At 48.9% G+C, this 18236-nt stretch overlaps 1 protein-coding gene across 1 annotated transcript in view; it reads right to left on the bottom strand.

The window, feature by feature from the left end:
- Positions 1-6184: 6184 nt before the first annotated feature.
- ARHGAP35 (Rho GTPase activating protein 35) overlaps positions 6185-18236 on the bottom strand; it is a 75524-nt gene continuing 63472 nt past the window's right edge. Inside the window, exons 4-6 of the mRNA XM_074219186.1 lie at positions 17308-17439; positions 14975-15080; positions 6185-10613 (exon numbers count right to left, since the gene is read on the bottom strand). Of these exons, the coding sequence (XP_074075287.1) occupies positions 10256-10613; positions 14975-15080; positions 17308-17439 (596 nt within the window). The 3' untranslated portion in view covers positions 6185-10255. The remainder of the gene's footprint in view (positions 10614-14974; positions 15081-17307; positions 17440-18236) is intronic.

Raw genomic sequence — 18236 nt, forward strand, 5'->3', positions numbered from 1 at the left:
ACCAATAGTCTCTGAAGAATTAAAATGAACATGATGCATGAAGAGGCATAGGTGGGGATGGGGAAGTGGTAACACATAACATCTAATGAGAACAGGGGCCCCATTGGTCCTTCATGATTGAGAGACAATTTTGTGTGAGGATGTGGGTGAGACTTGTGGAGGACAGACATGCTTCAATTTGCTTCATTGGAGGGAATGTCCCAATTGAGGAGATCCCAGGTCAGCCAATAATATTAAGTATCATTGTGCTAAAGTTCATGGGAGTAGAGGATTTGAATCACATGGGAAAGGGATACAACTTCTACTTTCTAGTACCCAAAAGCAGAACTAGGAGCCACCAGTGGAAGCTGGTGGTTAAGACGTAGATTTAGGATGAATGTCAGGAGAATCTCTCCAACAGTAGGGCCTGCCTAATAATGGAAGGGTCTACCCTGAGAAGGCACAGGATCATTGATTTCAAACCAAGGGGGACCTCAGAGGCCATCTAGCTCAACTTCCTTATTTTATAGATGAGGAAGTTGAGGTTTAACTTAAAGAGGTCATGTGACTTACCAAAGGTCACTAGGCTGATAAATGATATTGGTAAAAATTGAACTTGGGTCTTCTTGCCTCCAAGGTTCACAGTACACACTTCAAGAGAAGAATGGGTGACTTCCAGATGTCTTGGTTCTCTTCCAAAATGAAAGACAAATAACCCCATCCCTGTTTCCTTTGTACTTTCTTTAAGAAAATGATTTTGAAACTTCATCATCCTGGTCAACCTCTCCTGGAGGCCCTTCGGCAATGACAAGCTAATGCAATTACAGTGGGTGGTCTGGTAGCACAGTGGATCAAGGATGAGGCTTGGACAAGGGGGAGCCTGGAGAGCCTGGAGAGCCTGGACTGGGAGGTTGGGACCCCTCCCAGAGCTGAGACTCTAAGCTTCTGTTATGTTGAAGGGCTGAAGGGCCTGGTTTCTTTCTGGGACCTCTCTTAGGCTCCTGCAAGGTGAACAATAGGGGATTCTTGTATTGATGGTGGCCTCACTTCAAGAGAACAGGGCTCGGTCACCCCCTAGTGGTCATATATGGGGATCACTGCCTGTCTCCCCTAGTAGAGGAGATCCAGTTTTGAGTTCCCCCTGATTATCCAGCAGGGTCTCCTCTACAAGGGAAGTATCAGACCGAACCACGGAGATAACTGGAATTCTCAAGTTGAAAGGGGCTTCCTAGGGGCCAGAAGGAGAGATGGGACTAGCTTACTGAGATCTTGTTTGAAGGATTCAGCTCAGATCTGGAAACCCTGTGATAGAAAGAGCATTGTTGGCAGCCAGAGGATCTGGGTGTGAATCCTAGCTCTCTGCCACTTCCTTGCTATATGATTTGGGGCAGGTCACTTCATCTTGAGGGTCTGTTTTCTTAACTGTAAAATGAGGGATACATTCCAATAGTAATGATGATGATGATGATGATGATGGTGTTAGCATCTATGTACCCTTTAAGGTTTTCAAAGTTCTTTAGCTATGCTTTCTCATTCAGTCATCATAATAGCCCTGGAAGGTGGGTGTTATTTATTTATTTTTAAGTTAAAAAAAAAGCATGCTTCAATCTGTATTCAGACGCCATCAGTTCTGTCTTTGGGATGGACTTTATTCTTTATCATAAATCCTTCAGAGTTCTCTTGGGTCACAGCATTGCTGAGAAAAGGCGAGTTATTCACAGCTGATCATCCTGCAGTATGGTTTTTACTTTGCTCATGTAAGTTTTTTTACCACGAGCATCCTGTTCATCATTTCCCATAACAGAACAATATTTCATCTCAGTCACAATCTATTCAGCCATCCCTCAACCGTTGGGCATCCCCTCAACTTCCAGCTCCTCACCACCAGGAGAGAGCTGCATATACGTTCTTTTCTTCCTGTATTTCATCTCTTCCAGAATATGGCCCTAACAGTGGCACCACGAGATCAAAGGGTAGGCATTGTTTTATAGCCCTTTGGGCATTGTTCCAAATTGCTCCACAGAATTGTTGAATCATTTCACAACTCCTCCAACAGGGCATCCATGCCTCCATTTCCCTACATCTGTCCTTTTTCTCTTTCTGTCCTATTAGTCAAACCAATGGGCAACTAAGAGTTGGATAGAGCCCTGGGCTTGGAGTCAGGAGGACAGGAGTTTGAATCTGGCCATAGACACTTGACTCGTACAAGCTGTGTGACCTTGGGCAAGTCACTTAACCCTGATCACCTCCCTTCCAGGGCATCTCCAGGCATCCTGATTCCTATCTGAGCATTGGACTCAGATGGCTCTGGAGGAGAAAGTGAGGCTGGGGACTTAACACAACTCCCCTCACTCAAATCCAATTCACGTGCTTGTCATGGCATCACCTCCCCGATGTGTTCTTCATAAATGAAGGACAAAACATTAGGTATAAGGTAGTACCTCAGGATTGTTCCAACACACATTGCTCCTATCAATAATGAGTTTGGAAATTTAAAAAAATGATTTAAATAGATTACATTGATAACCTCATCTGAAAAGAGTTCATATCTCTTGATCATTTATCATTTGGAGAATGACTCATTTTTTTAAATAAATTTGACTCTATTCTCTCTCGCCTTTCAGCCTGTCCCCCCTCAAAAGTGTTTTGCATCTGGGTGTTATTAGTCCCTTTTGACAGATGAGGAACCTGAAGGGTTTTGCACTGATTGGGTTACACAGCTAGTGTTTGATTTGAACCCAAGACTAGCCATTTTCCAAGTCCTAGCCTTGATCTACTGTGCCACTGAAGCTGCCTGCTGTAATTGTATTATCTTCTGAATCCTGAAGGGCCTCCACAGAAGGCTCACCAGGATGATGAGAGTTTCAAAACCATTTTAAGGAAGGAAGGAACAAAGGGCAGCTTGTGGTTATTGTTTGTCCTTCATCATGACTTCAGGAAGGTGGTGCCATGATCAGTGAGTTAGATTTAAGTGAGGGGTTGGTGAGTCCCCAGCCTCACTTTCTCCTCTGGACCATCTAGGTCCAGTGGCCAGATGAGGATCAGGAGGAACAGAGAAAGGTCTGGATGCTGTGGAATACTTTGGCCGTTCTAAGCTAAGGTCTTTCCCAGGCCACAATTTGACTAAGACCACACTCATCCGGTGATAAGAAAGAAATCAAAATGACCACTTGTACTAAATTAAAAAAAAAATTAAACTGGGAGGACACGACCTTCAGGGTTTCTCAGCCATTAAAACAGGTAAGAAAGAAACGAACCAAGAATAACTTCTTTGAGGGGAAGACCCTCAGGATTTCTGGCCAAAACAGAAGCAACTACTATTTATATTCCCTTTAGAGAAGAAATTCCTGCTTTCATTTATCTGAAGAGCTGCTGAATGATTGAGAAGGAAGCTGTGGGTTTTGAAAAACATTAGTGAGGAGGGAAAACATTCTAGGCAGAGTACACTAGCCCGTTCAGAAGTCTGGAGGTGGGTGATGGAGTGATATTTGTGAAGGTCAAACATCAATTTTGTTAGACTTTCAGGAGAGCAACATTTCATAAGCTTTTGTGTTGAATTCTGGAGGAACAGGAAGAACATCATAGAGCCTTGAGCAGGGTAAAGCTTGAGTAGCATGGAAATATGGATTGGGAAGGGGAGAGACTCGAGAAAGACTTGCCACCATGGAAGCAACAGATGATCAAAGTTTGAGTCTTGGATGGAGACGCTGTCCCAGGAGTCAAGCAGACATACAGAGTTCAAATTCTGACCATGGTACTTAGCAGCCGTGTGACTCTGTACAAGTCACTTCTTCATTTGTAAGATGTTTGGTTTCTAAAGAGAGGATTTAGACATCACTCTTCACTTTGGAAAGTGGGTGATGAGGTCTGAAGCCAGATTTGCCAAGTGAAGGTCAAGAGAAGAATGGGAGACTATGAGAGGAGAGAGCTTTGGAAAAGAGATAAAAGGATGGTGGATGGCTTGAGCAGGGGATCGGAACAAATAAAGGCTCTGCTTTTGTTTTAGAACAGGGGTATTTGTAGATAGCAGGAAAGGAGGTAGATAGTGATTATAAGAGATGGAGGGATGCTAAGGAAGGTGAAGAAAAGGATTAGGGAGAGGAAGGAGGAAAGAGAGAGAGGGAGCAAAAGAAGGGGAGAGGGGAAAAGCAGGAGATGTGGGGGCAATGGGGGAGATAGGAGAGGATGGCATCAAGAACACCAGGCTGGGCTCAATGAGAAGGGTCCCCTCTCATCTCTTCATCAGAGACTTCATCATGAGGTCTGTCCCATCAATCTCTATTTCTGGACTTGGCTCTATCTCACTTTCTCTTTGAGTGGGGTGGCACCAGATGATGGTTGAGTTCTCCCAACACTGGAGATGGCAGGCAATGGAACAGCCCTGCCACCCTGTGGGCAGAAACAAAACTACAGGAGGAGCCAAGGCCCCTTTCTGAGCTTGAGGTTCCAGCTGTCAACACACCCCCTCCGCCTATTAGATCTCTAAGCCTTTAGTCTTCAGGTCAGATTTGGAGTTTGATCACTAAGCATTTCAGGATGCTGGCAGCAAGGAGAATCTGTTCATTTCTGCATTTCCCTGGATGTTCTGATGCAGATTCCTCTGTTGCAATCTCCAAGGCCTACACTACTGTGTTCAGTGACTTGTTTGGGGGCAGGGACTTTACAGGCTTGTGGTGAGGACCAAAGGAGATGATATATTTGCCTTGCTAGCTTTTATTACTGTTATGGAATAGTGATTTTTTTTTTTGGTAGTCTTTCTAATCCTGAAATTTAATTAGCGTAGGCAACTCTTGGTGTGGAAACTTCCATTGCTAAACATCACTCATCTAGCTTACGTCCTCAGTTGCTTAGGGCATGGTAGCCCAAGATGGAACTTGAAATGATGTCATCCGAATTCTCTATTTTAATACCCCAGTATGCCCCATCCCCTAGGCCTTAAACTTTTTTGAATCCTTAATTTGCTTTAAAAGTGACATCAGGTGCCACTTTGTGAGGCCTTTCCTGATTCCCCAAATTACTGGTGCCTTCCCCAAAATTGCTTTTTATAAATCTTGTATTAATTTGTGAATAATTTGGTTCTCCATCCCCCCTCCAGACTAAGTCCCCCGAGGATTTTTTTTTTTTATTCTCAGGACTTGGCATCAAATAAACACTGCTTCATGTGGTGTGGGAAGTAGCCTCTCTCTTTTGCTCTTTCCTTGAAAACCCCCATCCACCAGTCCTTATCTTATTTGCCTTTTTTCTTCCTAGTCTGGGAAGAAATATTATTTCCCCTCCCACCTGGGTCTTTGCACTTGTTAGAAAGTTATTAAGGACCAAACCAATGGAAGAAGTACTCCTCCTCTTAAATTAAGCATCAAAATGTTACCAGTTTTCAAAATTAGACTAGGCTTAAACAAACCAAGAAGTCAGTGTAAGTGGAATCATTTTGGCCTGTCTTAAAACATCTGTCTAAATGTTCTGGAAGTTCACAGAAATAATAGTTTAGAGAGAGGTGACCAAATTTTTTATGCTTGGATTAGAACAGCTGGTTCCAGGGCTTATCAGCTCAATCCCCATGGGCAGAGCAGCAACTGCTCTGGTCCAGGCAGGAGGGGCAAAGGGGCATCTTGATTATGGATCGACAGACCACCATCTTGCCTCTGATAACCTATCAGGGTGAGTTTTCAGAGATTTTAGAACAGGGAGTAGGGTCCATCATCCTGATTGGGTGGCAACATTTGATATATTTTGACATTATTTCCAATTTCCCCTGTATAGATCTCATCTGTACAGTTTACATCTTCCCCATAAGATGGAGTCTTTTTTTTTTTTTTTGCCTTCCTTCGTGTTGCCAGTGCCTCCCTAGCAGGCACATGAGCCTTCTAAGTCAACGTGAACTTGGCACCATAGATCCTTGCACTGGTGTCCAGGCAGAGATGGTACCATAGGCAAAAACTGTCACCTGAACCCTCTCGGCAACAGAAAAGGATATGTCTCTCCTCTGCTTGGGATTGGTCCAGGGATCTTGGCACCATAGGTACATGACTCAAAACATGGTAGAGGATGGAGTCTTCCCAATGGTCTATGGCTACAGACCCCCAGAGCCCAAACCCCGCCCGCCAACTGAAGCTGAGTGCCAGCGAGACTTCCCGGTCCCCAGATGGAAAGGTCCTCCATTCCCTGGGCTCCTGGGTGGGGGAAGCCAGCACCCCCCAGGCAGCTTGCAATTTTCTTTTTCTGGAGTAATTTTTTACAAGATTCATTTATTAACTATGATACATGTCACATAAGGCCTGTTCAGTTTTTACACCATTCCCATTGAGACAAGTACAATACTTTGTAGCAGATACATGATTTCAAAACAAAACAAAAAACCAGAACTGGGAAAACCCCTCAGCTGGGAGCTGTCTCAGTCGCAGAGCATTTAGAGCTGACCATGCAGTAACTGCTTTTTGGGTCTGAAAAAAACATGGTGTAAAAGTTTCTTTGGGGGGAGGGAGCAGCAAACATTCCTAACACCACTAACTAAGGGTTGGACTGGGTAACATCCCTAATGATACAAAGAAAGAACCGGGATACTTTTCTTTACATACAGTTCTCCATGTTTGCTGAGACATCGAACTCTGGGCACACGGCTGAACGAACACATTTTAATACCATTTAGTAGGTTTGTTTTCTTGTGAAAACTCCAAATGTGTTAATTTGACACATATAAAGATCATTTAACATGTGAAAAATCCTAGTACCAGAAAAAGAAGTCGGCGGCAGCACTACTCCAAAGGTTCAAACAAGTTTTATTCCCATACAATCGAGCCAGGTTTTTCCTTTAATGTACACAGGGAAGTCTGAAGATTTTTGTTTCTCTGTGGAAAACAATAACTTAGGCCATTTTGACTACATTGAATGGGAAACATCTTTGCCCAAGATTGGGGGGGGGGAGTTAGTGGAAATGAGGGCGTGGACCAAGAGGACAGTGGTGACACCTGGGGCCTTGGAGCTCCGGGGAGCAGGGCATGACTAAAAAAAGGGGGATGAGGACAAAAAGAAAGGATGGCTTCAGCTCAAGAAAAGAATGGTAAGAAGCACCAAAAGGGGAGACCCTCAATCACCAAGATGCAGAATGCCATCTCCTCCCACCTTCATCCTTTCACAAGGTGATTCTGAAGGCCGTCTTTTCAGACATGATTTTAAAATGGTTTCTGGAATGACATTTTGGGAAGTGCCCATCTCTAAAGTTTCTTCTGTTTAAAAAACACAAGAAAGCTTGTAAATGCTGGAGAAGGGACCCCCCCCCCCACGCTCTAGAATCCTCCTGAAAACATCCAGGAGTTTGGGCTAAATGATCTTGAAGGCCCCTTCCAGCTAAGAATCCTGGGTCCCCCCCCAAAGGGTGACATCATCTCTGTCTTGGCCTTTATGAAAACCAGGGAGCTGGGGGAACCTGGAAAGGGGCAGCAAGGGCCTGGATGACAGAACCCCTTAGCCGAGGAGAGGGCATGTGAACTAACCAGTAGAGTTGGTTAAGGACCATGCCGGCCTGTGAGGAGAGCAAAGTGACCATTAAATTGCCCAAGCTGGACTTTTAACAGGGAAATGAGGGTGTTTATGTGCGTGGTCCTCCCGGGGCCCTGTCACCTCATGGGTCTCAGTTTCCCTATCTGTAAGGAGAGTTGGACTAGACAGTCTCTAGGGTACCTGCAGCTAGGAGTCTACAATTCTTGGTAATGAACCAAGCACTGTGACAGAGTCAGACCAGGGTTCTAGCCCCGGATCTATCACCAGGGAGATTGGACCTTGGCAAAGCCCCTTCACTTCTCCAAAGCTTATTTCCTAAATTGTCAGAACGCCTGGCGCGGCCACCTTGGCTTGGGGGGGGACGAGTGAAGAGCTGAACTTAAAGCGCCTTGTAGTTATAAAGCACTGAAGAACGGGGGTGTGGCAGGGCTGCAGGTGGGCCCGGGGCCCAGGAGATTCATAGGGTGGCCCCCAGGCCCCAGAGCTCTGGGCAGCTGCTAGGCAGCGTCTGCCTCTCCAGAGGTCTCCAGGCGCTGGGGCAATGGGCTTTAGTCCCGCGACATCCACTTGGCCTGGAGTCAGAGGGAAGGGGGTGCTGCTGAGTTTCTAGGGGCAGCCGTGAGAGGACAGCCAGTGAGGAGACAAATGATGCCTGGTCTTACCTTGTCTCCCACGGCCATCTCTACAGGGCTGGGAGGCACCAATGCCCACCAGCATCTGGCCTGAGAGTGACTGGGGCAGATCTCAGGGGGACAGCCTTGCCGGGAAGGTCAATGTGAACTGGACAGGCCGGAGCGGGGAGGGAAAAGCCCCTGCTCTCTCTTCCTAGGGGCCCATCCCCAAAGCCCCGACAGAAGCCGGCCCTTGCAGGGACCTCAGGCCCAAGACAAGCTCTGCAGGAGCAGCAGATGAAGGCACAGAGATGACAGACTGGAACAGCCCCCCACCCCCAAGTCCAGGCCTCCACCGCTGCGCTGCAGAGAACACTAGGGGCTTGCTGCAAGGGTAAGGGGATAGGACCCCCTCCAGTGTGAGGAAAATGCTTCTTCCAAGCCTCTTGTGCCTTGGGTGGGCCGTTACTGCAGCTTCATCACTAAATGTCATCTTATGAAGACTCCAGCCGACCCAGGGGAAGAATTCTGGTGGGAGGAGGCCCGTGGGGGTGGGGGTGGTTTGGGGGCCCTTCTCCCAACCTCCCCTGGCCTACTCATGTGTCTCCACAGATCCTGGCTTCGTAAAGTGCAAAGAGGAACCCAAGGTCAGGACAGTGGTCCCATTCCTTGCCCTGCCCCTCAGCAGTACCAGACTGCCCAGTTCACATTGATGCTGCTGGGGAAGGAGGGATGCCAGAGGCTAGCTGGGGAGGCCATGGGCTCAGACTCAAAGACAGAAGGGGTGGGAGCAGATGTACCCACATAGCAGCCTAGCAGGTTGAGGGGTGCTCGTAACAGGCATCCATCCTTCTATTTTCCAGAGGGGCTGGGGAGACGCAGGGGGCAGGGCTAACATACTCAAGGCACCCTAGAAGGCCAAGCGGGCTCAGGAGGAAGGCAGGGGTGCTACCTGGTGTCCTGACCCCCAGGACTGGTTGCCGAGACCTTTCTCATAGTAGGCCTGGCTGGCACCAGGGTCATTAGTGTTGAGGATAGTGCAGGAAGCAGCAGCTGGATGGCGTAGTGTGGTACCTTGGGGCCACTGTCTAGGGAAATGGGTGGGTGTGGACCCCTCCCCACTCCCGGAGTAGAGGTAAAAGCAGCCCACCTCTATTGTAGTGTTTGTGATGTCCGAATGGACCCCCCCCCAACCCCACCTCCCTCCAGACCAGGGTCTCAGTCCCTGGGGCACCGACCCAAGTGTCTTGGAAGAAAACTTTCCATCAAAAGAACCTTAAAATAAAATTGAACCCAAGCGGGTGCCTGGGGCTCCTCGCCTGCCTCCTCCGGACATCCAAGCACACACACACACGCACACGCTCAGACAAACACACGGTGTGTCTCGGGAACCTCACACCAAGTTCCCGAGGGAACCACGCGTCCAGCTCCAGAATGGCAGGGCTGGCGGCTTGATGACACCGTCTCCTCAGGAAGGGCCGGGACGAGGGACTGAAGGAAGCGGCCCCCGTAGTCTCCATGCTCCTAGGGAGCTGCCCCAGCTCCAGGCCAGCCGGCATCCACTGCTGCCTCCTGGGAGTGCTGCAAGAGCCGAGGGGGAGCACTGTCTCTCTTCCCTGGGGTCTTTACAATTCTTTTCCAGTGTTCTTTTTCCGTAGGCAGTTTTCGGCTGGCAGACTAGGAAACCAGTGAAGTCTGAAAAATCCACCTGGTTTTTTCTCTGCCCAGGCACAAGATTGCTGCCCATGGTCTGGCCCAGCCTAGCTCTTGACCTCAGGACCTGGGTTCCGGCAAGACCACCTTTCCTTATGGTGGGGGTACGAATGAGGGATTGGGGGAGAAAAAAAGGGCAAAAGGAAGTTGTTCTCAGGGGGTCTTGGGCTTTGCCCAGAGTGTTCTGTACAAGCGGCCGGGCCGCGCGGCTCAGGGACTGGCCTGCGGACAGCTGATCGACACCGATAGCCACTGGGGGTGCCCTCTGAGCCAATGGTCAGTCCGGCCACCCCCACAGGTATCTCAACTGGCTCCTGACCAACACACTGCCATCCCAGCCGAGGGTGGCAAGATAGGGAGAGGGAGAAATGGCCCCTGCTCCCTGGCAGCGCCACCGCCCCTGTCTCCTCCACCCCAGAGAGAAGGCTGGATGGGTCCCCCCACAACCAGCCTTTTCACAGAGTGTGCTCCGCCTGAAGCTGGGGTGGGAGCGGCGGCTGCAGCGGAGACTGAGGGGTGGGAGGGGGCGACTGGGGAGGGGAGGGCTGACTCAGGATGGGTGTGGATGTGAGGAAGGGCAGGGTGGGGGCGACTGAGGAAGGGGAGCCGGGGGTGGCCCCGGAGGGGTCACCAATGGGCCGATTGTAGAAAAAGAAGGGGCACTGCTGGATGAAGAGTTCAATGATTGTCTGATAGGTCCGTGTGGCCGTGAGGGCGTCCATGGTGCTAAAGTCCGGTCTCATCAAGGTGGGCCAGAAGCAGATGGACAAGTTTTCGCTCGTCATGAGATTCACTTTGTTGTTGTGACTGACCCTGCAAAGGACACAAAGATGTGGTCAGTACCTCTTGCTGCTAACAAATGCAAAGCTGAGCAGGAGAGGAAAGCACTGAAACCTTAACCTGGAGGACACTTGGACCTTGCGTGGTCTCAACCCGAGGGGGGGGGGGATGGGAGGAGGACAGGCTCCAACCCATCTCCAGCCTCTGCTGGACCAGCTTTGTTTCTTGCCTCACAGAGCAATGAGGATAGCCCCCTGCAGTCCTGAGACTGGACAAAGATGGGACCTTGAGAATGACAAACACAGGTCCTTCTTGGGGTTGGGGGAAGAGATCACACTGCCTGTTGATCTGGCCCAGGATGGCCAGTGAGGATCACGGGAGCTTCAAACCATGGAAGCCGGTCTCCTCCAGCCCAGGCATCCTAGAGATGAAGAAACTGAGTAACAGGACAAAGTCTCCTCAGATGGGGTGGCTGAAGGCAAGGTTCTGGGGAAGCTTCTGGAAACAGCATGGTTTGGTGATAGGAGTCGGGAAGGATGGACTTTCAATGCTGCTGTGCCTCTTGTCAGCGCTGTGTAGATGGTAGCAGCTATCGTCCCTAACAGGTGGGGTGATGCTTCTCTGACCAGTGTGTGTGTGTGTGTGTGTGTGTGTGTGTATGTGTGTGTGTGTGTGTGCGTGTGTGTGTGTGCGTGTGCGTGCACATGATGGGGGGGGGTGTCACAAGAGCAGCTGCTGATAACTTTTGGTAAATATCTGGATTTTCCAGGTCTCAAGTGTCTTCGTCTATAAAATGGGAGGCTAGAATAAGGGGAGTGAACACCCCTCGGTGGTGGGACGTTAGAGAAAGCCTGGGGTCAGAAGGGCAGACCTCTAATCCAAGCTCTGTTCTGTACTTGGGCAGACAGAACCCTCTTTGGGGAGGCTGGGCATGAGGATCATGGGGGTCCTGCATCTCCAGAGAAAACTCCTAGGCTCCACAATCCATTAACTTACCAGATTCTAATATGCGCTCTCTCTCTCTCTCTCTCTCTCTCTCTCTCTCTCTCTCTCTCTCAATTCAGGCAAGCTGAGGGGAAGCAAGAGAGCAGCTGTGTGTGCAGACGGGGCAGGCAAGACTCCAGGGGCAACTCCTGGCACCACTCTCCATCCCTGCTCTCTGCAGGAGTGACAGGCCCTGAAGGCCTCAATCCAAGGGGCCACAGAGCTCTGCCCCTCCCCTGTCTCCTGACTGCCCTTGAGGGGTCTCACTTGGAAGGATTCTTTGGAGAGGTTCGTTTCCTGTAGACTGAGGGATGACCTGCCTGGAGACGTGGCAGGTCAGAGGGGAAAAACACTGCTCTTGCCATCTCTGCTGCTGTAATGAGGTGGAGCTGAGTAACACCAAGGGAGCGGATGTGTCGTCCCCATGCTGGGGAGCCAGCTCACCAGGGGGCAGTGGCCCTGAGAATCAGGGTGATCCAGAGAGCTCTCCAGGACAACTGCCACATCAGCTCCCAGCAAGGACGACAAAGGACAGATGACATGGATTCCAGCAGTGAAGCAAAGAGGAAATATGGAGGTGATTTGCAGAGTCAACCAGTTTGCCTTCTGGGTAGGCCAAAGAGCTCTTATTGCTAGGCAAAGTGTGAACTGAGTTTCTTAAGAAATACCTTCCCACTTCTTAGTCTGAGAGGATGAAAACTTCCTTTTAAACAACTGAGTAAGAGTTTAAATCTTTTTTTAAAAAAAAAAAAGAATCTTAAGGGAAAGGGGGGAATTCTGAGAGATGTAGGGGAAGACGATGAGATGAGTCACTGAAGACCTGGAGGAAAAGGCAGAAATGAGACTCTTCCCAAAATAGGGAGCTGATCTCTCTAAGGATGGAGCAGTTGCTTATTCTGCCAAGAATGATGACATACTTCTGCAGGGGCTGAGATGGAAGAAACTGAGGAAAATGGTAAACAGTGGTGGTTCTTTTGATAATAACAAGAGAGTGTGTTGGTCTCCTGGAGGATGTATCCAAAAGGTAACAGAAAATGCTTCAAAATTATCAAAATGGATAGGTACTAGAAATACTTCTGGCAATTCCCATGGGTAGGAAGATGAGTTCAAAACCAGCCTGAGGCACTCACTAGCTAGATGACCTGGGCAAGTCACTTACCACTATTTGACTCAGTTTCCCAACTATAAACTGAGTCCAAGTTGTAAGGATCAAATGACATATTCGTAAAATATTTAGCATGGTAAACTTAGTTTGGTACCTAGGAGGCACTTAATAAATAAATTCACATTCTTTGCCTCTCTTTCAGAATGAACCTCAAAAACACCAAAAAACTCAGGAAATCCTGAACAACAGCCGAGAAACCCTCTGGGGTATTTCCAATTAACTGTTATTGGCTGAGGGAAGGGAATAGATTTTGCTAGAATCTTTCAAATTCAACAAGCAAGAGGAAGGGCCGAATCACAACCCACACCATGCCGGCTCCCAGAGAGGAATGATCACGGAAATAAGGCCACAAGAAAATCCATAACCTTGGCTGTCTGTATAGAGAATCACTGAGAGGCCCTGAGGCAAAAAGGCTGATACAAGTTCCTCAGGGTCATGGCCTCAGTGGACTGGGAGCCATCTGAGCTCCAGAGAGGAGCCCCTCAGGCCAAAGCAACTGCCCAGAAACAGAATCTCTGATCAGGATAGTGAATATCTTGTAGTCCAAAAAAAGTTTAAGAGGAGAAGGTAGCCTGGCAGGCGCTGGTGGCTCCTGGAGTCTTTAGGAGTTCACAGACTGACTTCTGGCCCAAAGAGATGACCCAAAGGGCCCAGTTGCTCGAGGTGGGGTCACACAAAATGAAGGCCACTGGTTGTGGTCTTCGAAGATCATGGAGAAGGGGAGAAGCATAGAAACTCTAGTGGAGGACAAGTGCTGTCTCAATAATAGATTGGAATCAGCAAATATAGGGGAGTGGGAATGACTTCAAGTCCCAGAGAAACTCTAGAATGTCCCAGAAGAGGGCATAGAAGTCACTCACATACAGGTCACATCAGGCTAAGTTAATTGCATTTTCTGACAGATGTCAAGGTGATAATGTGGACCTCATCTGAGAAGAGCACTGGACAGAATGCCTGCTGGAAGCCTCTCAGGCAAGGTGACAGAGAGAGTCCATAGTTATTGACTGGTTGGACTAAAAATGAATTTCCTGATGGTACTGATATCCTGCTTAGCACTGTTCTGCTTTATATTCTCAATGACTTAGATGAAAACACAGACGCCATGGCTATTAAATAAATGGGCATGACTCAAAAGTCAGGAGGGTCAGACCAGCATCTCCAATTAGAGAGCCACCCCACAAGGTCAAATCATAGATGATGAACTCTAACAGATAGAGATGGAAAGTCTTCTATTTGGATTAAAAAACGTGACTTGAGTGGCAGCTAGGTGGTGCAGTGGATAGAGCATTGGCCCAGGAGTCAGAAGGACCCAAGTTCAAATCTGCCCTCAAACACTTAATAATTGTCTAGTTGTGTGGCCTTGGGCAAGTCACTTAACTCCACAGTTTTAAACAAATAAAAAAAATGATCCAGGGGTTTGAGTCTGGCTTCAAGAAGCCAGTTCCTGGAAGAGAGAGAGAGCTCAGCCTCATCCTGCTTGGCCCTACAGAACAGCAGGCAAGTATGATCGAGAAGCCAGCCAAGCTGACCACAGGGACACAGAACCCTGGTAGCCCAGGGGGTTCTCCTCGTGAGGCATCACTTGTTGGGTGCTTTATGGTCAGGAGAGGGTCTCTTCAAACTCCAAGACTGACAGCCTACCCTGCACTCACACTGATGTCTCCTCTACAAGATCCAGGTACCATTTCCAAACCTTAAGGCAAGTGAGATCTGTACCTACTGTTGAAGGTGAACCCAAAGACGTGGGAATTCTCACACAGGTTTGTGGGCCAGAAAAACCTGACCATGGGCAAATCCTGTTCTAAATCTGGGTAAATCTCTCAACATTGGGATAAAGTCAGCTCTTGTTCACTGAAACACAGAGAAAACCTTCACCCCCAGCCTGAGATTAGGATTCTTCTCCCAATGAACCCAAATTGCCTGGGAGTCAGTCAGCATCCCATCACAGCAAGTGGATTGGGCTCAGAGTCAGGAACCCCAGGGCTGTGTCCTGGGCCTAACGCTTGTTCTCTGTGACCAAGGGGAGTCACTTTACCCTTTCGCCTTACTCTCTTCTGTAAAATCTGGAACATGACATTTCCAAAACCTGCCTCACAAGGTATATATATAAAAGAAGCATTTTGTGAACGAGAAAATCCCAAGGTTTTTGTGGCTCCTGACTGAAACAGTGAAGATGTACAAAAAGAAAGTTCTGTATAAAGCACACCCAGTGGGGAAGGACCAGAGGAAGAACACACCAACATACTTATTTAGGTGAGAGATGACATATTTGAAGACTTCATGGTTCTCCTTAGGAAATTTCTTTAGCACCTCCTTCAGAGCATGGAGCTTCTGCTCTCGGTCGTTGATTTCTGTCAAAGAAAAAGGAACCAAGGTGAAGAAATGGTATCTATGGTGAGGACCGAGGGGCAGAGGCCTTTCAGAAACAAGGTCAGATACTGGCTTTTTATGCTCAGATAGGTAAACAGAGGCTCAGCTCACCCACCCACCTTGTCAGGGCTTGGATGGCGGGGGGGGGGGGGGGGGGGGGGGGGGCGGGGGCGGTCAGAGTCCCTGCCTGTGCCTGAGTTCAAATCCAGTTTCAGATATTTACTAGCTGTATAATCTTGGCCAAGTCACTTAACCTCACTGCCTTGCAACCCCTTGCCAGCCTCTCAAGTCAAGAGTCTGTCCTTGGTTCTACCTCATGGCACCTCTGGATTCCCTTTCTCCATCTCCCTCTCTAGTGGACTCTTGGTCATCAATTGTCCAAACACTGCTGATCATTCCCCTGCCCTTTAACCTCACTGATGCCCAGAAAGCTTAAGAACTCATCCAAAGCCTGGGGTGGGGAGGGGACACTGGTCTTACTAAGGCTCATCAGACCAGACTCTGAATTCAGGCTGCTCACACCCAACTGGTTTTCTCTCTGGGAGCCTCAGTTTCCTCATCTGCAATGCATGAGGGCTGGGCTGGAAGAGTCCCAAGGCCTTTTTGTTTGTTTTTTTTTAGGTTTTTGAAAGGCAAATAGGGTTAAGTGTCTGAGGATGGATTTGAACCCAGATAACTCCTGACTCCAGGGCCAGTGCTCTATCCACTGCACTACCTAGCTGCCCCCCACTGCACCACCTAGCTGTCCCGGCCCTTTTTTTTTCTGCCTTAACTCTAACTGAACTGTCCCAGGCCTGGATGGATCAGTATAATGGCATGAGGCCCAAACCACTGTCCATTCAAGGAACTGGTTGCTGAGAAGGGAACAAAATGAAGTAACCCCTACCCCACCCCCAAGCATTCCAGGTCCATGGGCAGGTGGCCTGCCTGGGTCCCTCCAGATACTAGGTCTGCCAGCTCCTCCCAACTCTCCAGCCTGGAAGGACTTTGGCTATCATTTAGCAACATGGGCTTGTGCTGGGCAGAGGGGTGGACTTGAGAGTCTGAAGACACTTAGCAGCTGTGGGAACTTGGTCAAGTCACCCAACCTCAGGTGATCTGTTTCCTCTTGGCCTAGGGTTCTGCCCAAGGCCATCCTAAACATGGCCTTGGGGATCCACCATTCATTCATGCTATGACTTTGGGAAGTTCTGAATGCCGGGAAATTCTGCCTTGAGACCTACCTGCCAAGCTATCTGCCTCACCCTGGTTAAGCCCTTTCTTCTCTGAAGAGCACTTTTGTCAACTGCAAAGTAAGGGAGTGAAGCCTCACATTCTCTCAAGGTCCTTTACAGTCTAACAGGCCACGTGTTGAGCCCACCTGCCATTGCCCTACACTGTCTCAAGGTTAAGAACCTTAGCTTGGTCACAGTGAGGAGTTATGAGAAAAGAAGAGAAGAGCCAAGTGTGGGAGCGGTGAGAGGCAGGCTTGGCAAATGTTTTAAATACCAACATTTTTCTTATTCTTTTGACAAACTGATTGGGCGGATATGGGTAGGAATTTCCCAGATGGGCAGGTATGGATGGTGTATTACAAAAAGCTGGTGTGCGGCAAAAACTTCCAAATTTGTGAGGCTAGGGATCAGGAGGAATCACCCGAGATTAGTCAAACCTAACACTCATCCCTGTGGAGAATGTTGGCTAATGGTCCCTGCTGTGGACTCCCTGGTCCTGTTATGACCACAGCACAACTGTAGCATTCATGGTTGGCCACGAGACATCAGCCCTGGAGCCCAGGCCCCTGGTCAGAGGAGGCAGGAAAGGAAAAGCAGGAAGTTGCCCGACTCAGTCCCTCAGCATCAAATCCAGGAATCTAAGTGAAGCCTTCTGACCTGTGGGGAATGGCCTTTTCCTTCTGTATCTCCCTGGGGAAGGAAGGCATATCCCTCAGGAGGTCACACTAAGGAGGACTGGGGCTCTACCAATACCCTCTGCCAGGCTTAGAGTAGCATGCTGAGACTCTGGGAAATGAAAGATAAAAGATAAAATGGGAAAAGCAAGTGTCCAGGCTCCAGCCTCTTCGAGGAGGTGCCAAGATACACCTGTGCAGAATCAGTGGGCCCTGTGATTACTGGGGCCCACTCTGCCTTGGGACAGCCATGGGTGATGGGTGCTCCTTGGCAACGGTAGTGATCCCTGGCCAGCCCCTTGGGGCACCTCTGCACTCACTGTGGGCCTCCACCAGGTCGTTCTGCATGCTGTAGGGCACCAGGGGGTCTGGCAGCTCTGAAAAGAAGCTCTTCATGGCCCCTGCCACAGTATTCACAGTGAAGTCCTTTTCAGCTAGGTCCAGGTTATGGTCTGCAAAGAAACAGTAGGATCAACTCAAGAGATGTGCAAACACCAATTCTGTACCAAGTTGTTGGAACAAAGGAAAAAGGCTCCTGCTTGAGATCAATGAGGTAGACTCAATGGTCACCAAGAAAAGGTTCTTCTTGCTCTAGACTTTAAAATATGAGGACACAGGCAAAGCCTGAAACTTCCAGGGAGGGGTACATCAACCAATCAATATACAAGTATGGATCAATCATCTATCTGGGTCAGACATGGGGCAGAAACAATTTCTTCTTGAGAGTAAAAACAAAGAGAAACCAGAGAATCACTCCAATCTATGCAAAGGAAAGAGAGGAAGTGGCAGGTGCCAGGCAGGTTAAGAACTGTCTCCTCCCACCCCCACCATCCTTGTCGAGGCAGCCCAGAATCCTGAGCACCCCCCTAGCCTGGCCCTGCTCCAACACAGAGGGGAAGGGGCCCACCTTCCTCAACACCACCAGCCCTGAACCTGGGAGCTGCATTATCCAAGTGACTTCCAGACCAGCCCAGATGTACAGAGTGACCTGGCTAGTGCTTCCAGGGCTCTGCCAGCCCCTAAGACCCAGAAAGTCAAGTTGTGGCACCGAAGTCCTTGGCAACCCCAAGTGAGCCAACACCAGGGATGCTGCCTGTGTTCAGTGGCAATAAAGTGAGTTCACCACTGAACCAGACCCTGCCTCTGTTTTAGCCCTAAAAGTGTGAGCTTGCTCACTCATTAACCTGGAGACAGCTAGGGGGCTCAGAAATGGGGGACTTTCAGGCACTGGGGATACTTGGAACAAAGG

This window comes from Macrotis lagotis, chromosome 1 (assembly GCF_037893015.1).
Source record: "Macrotis lagotis isolate mMagLag1 chromosome 1, bilby.v1.9.chrom.fasta, whole genome shotgun sequence".
In the NCBI taxonomy this organism is placed as follows: Eukaryota; Metazoa; Chordata; class Mammalia; order Peramelemorphia; family Peramelidae; genus Macrotis; species Macrotis lagotis.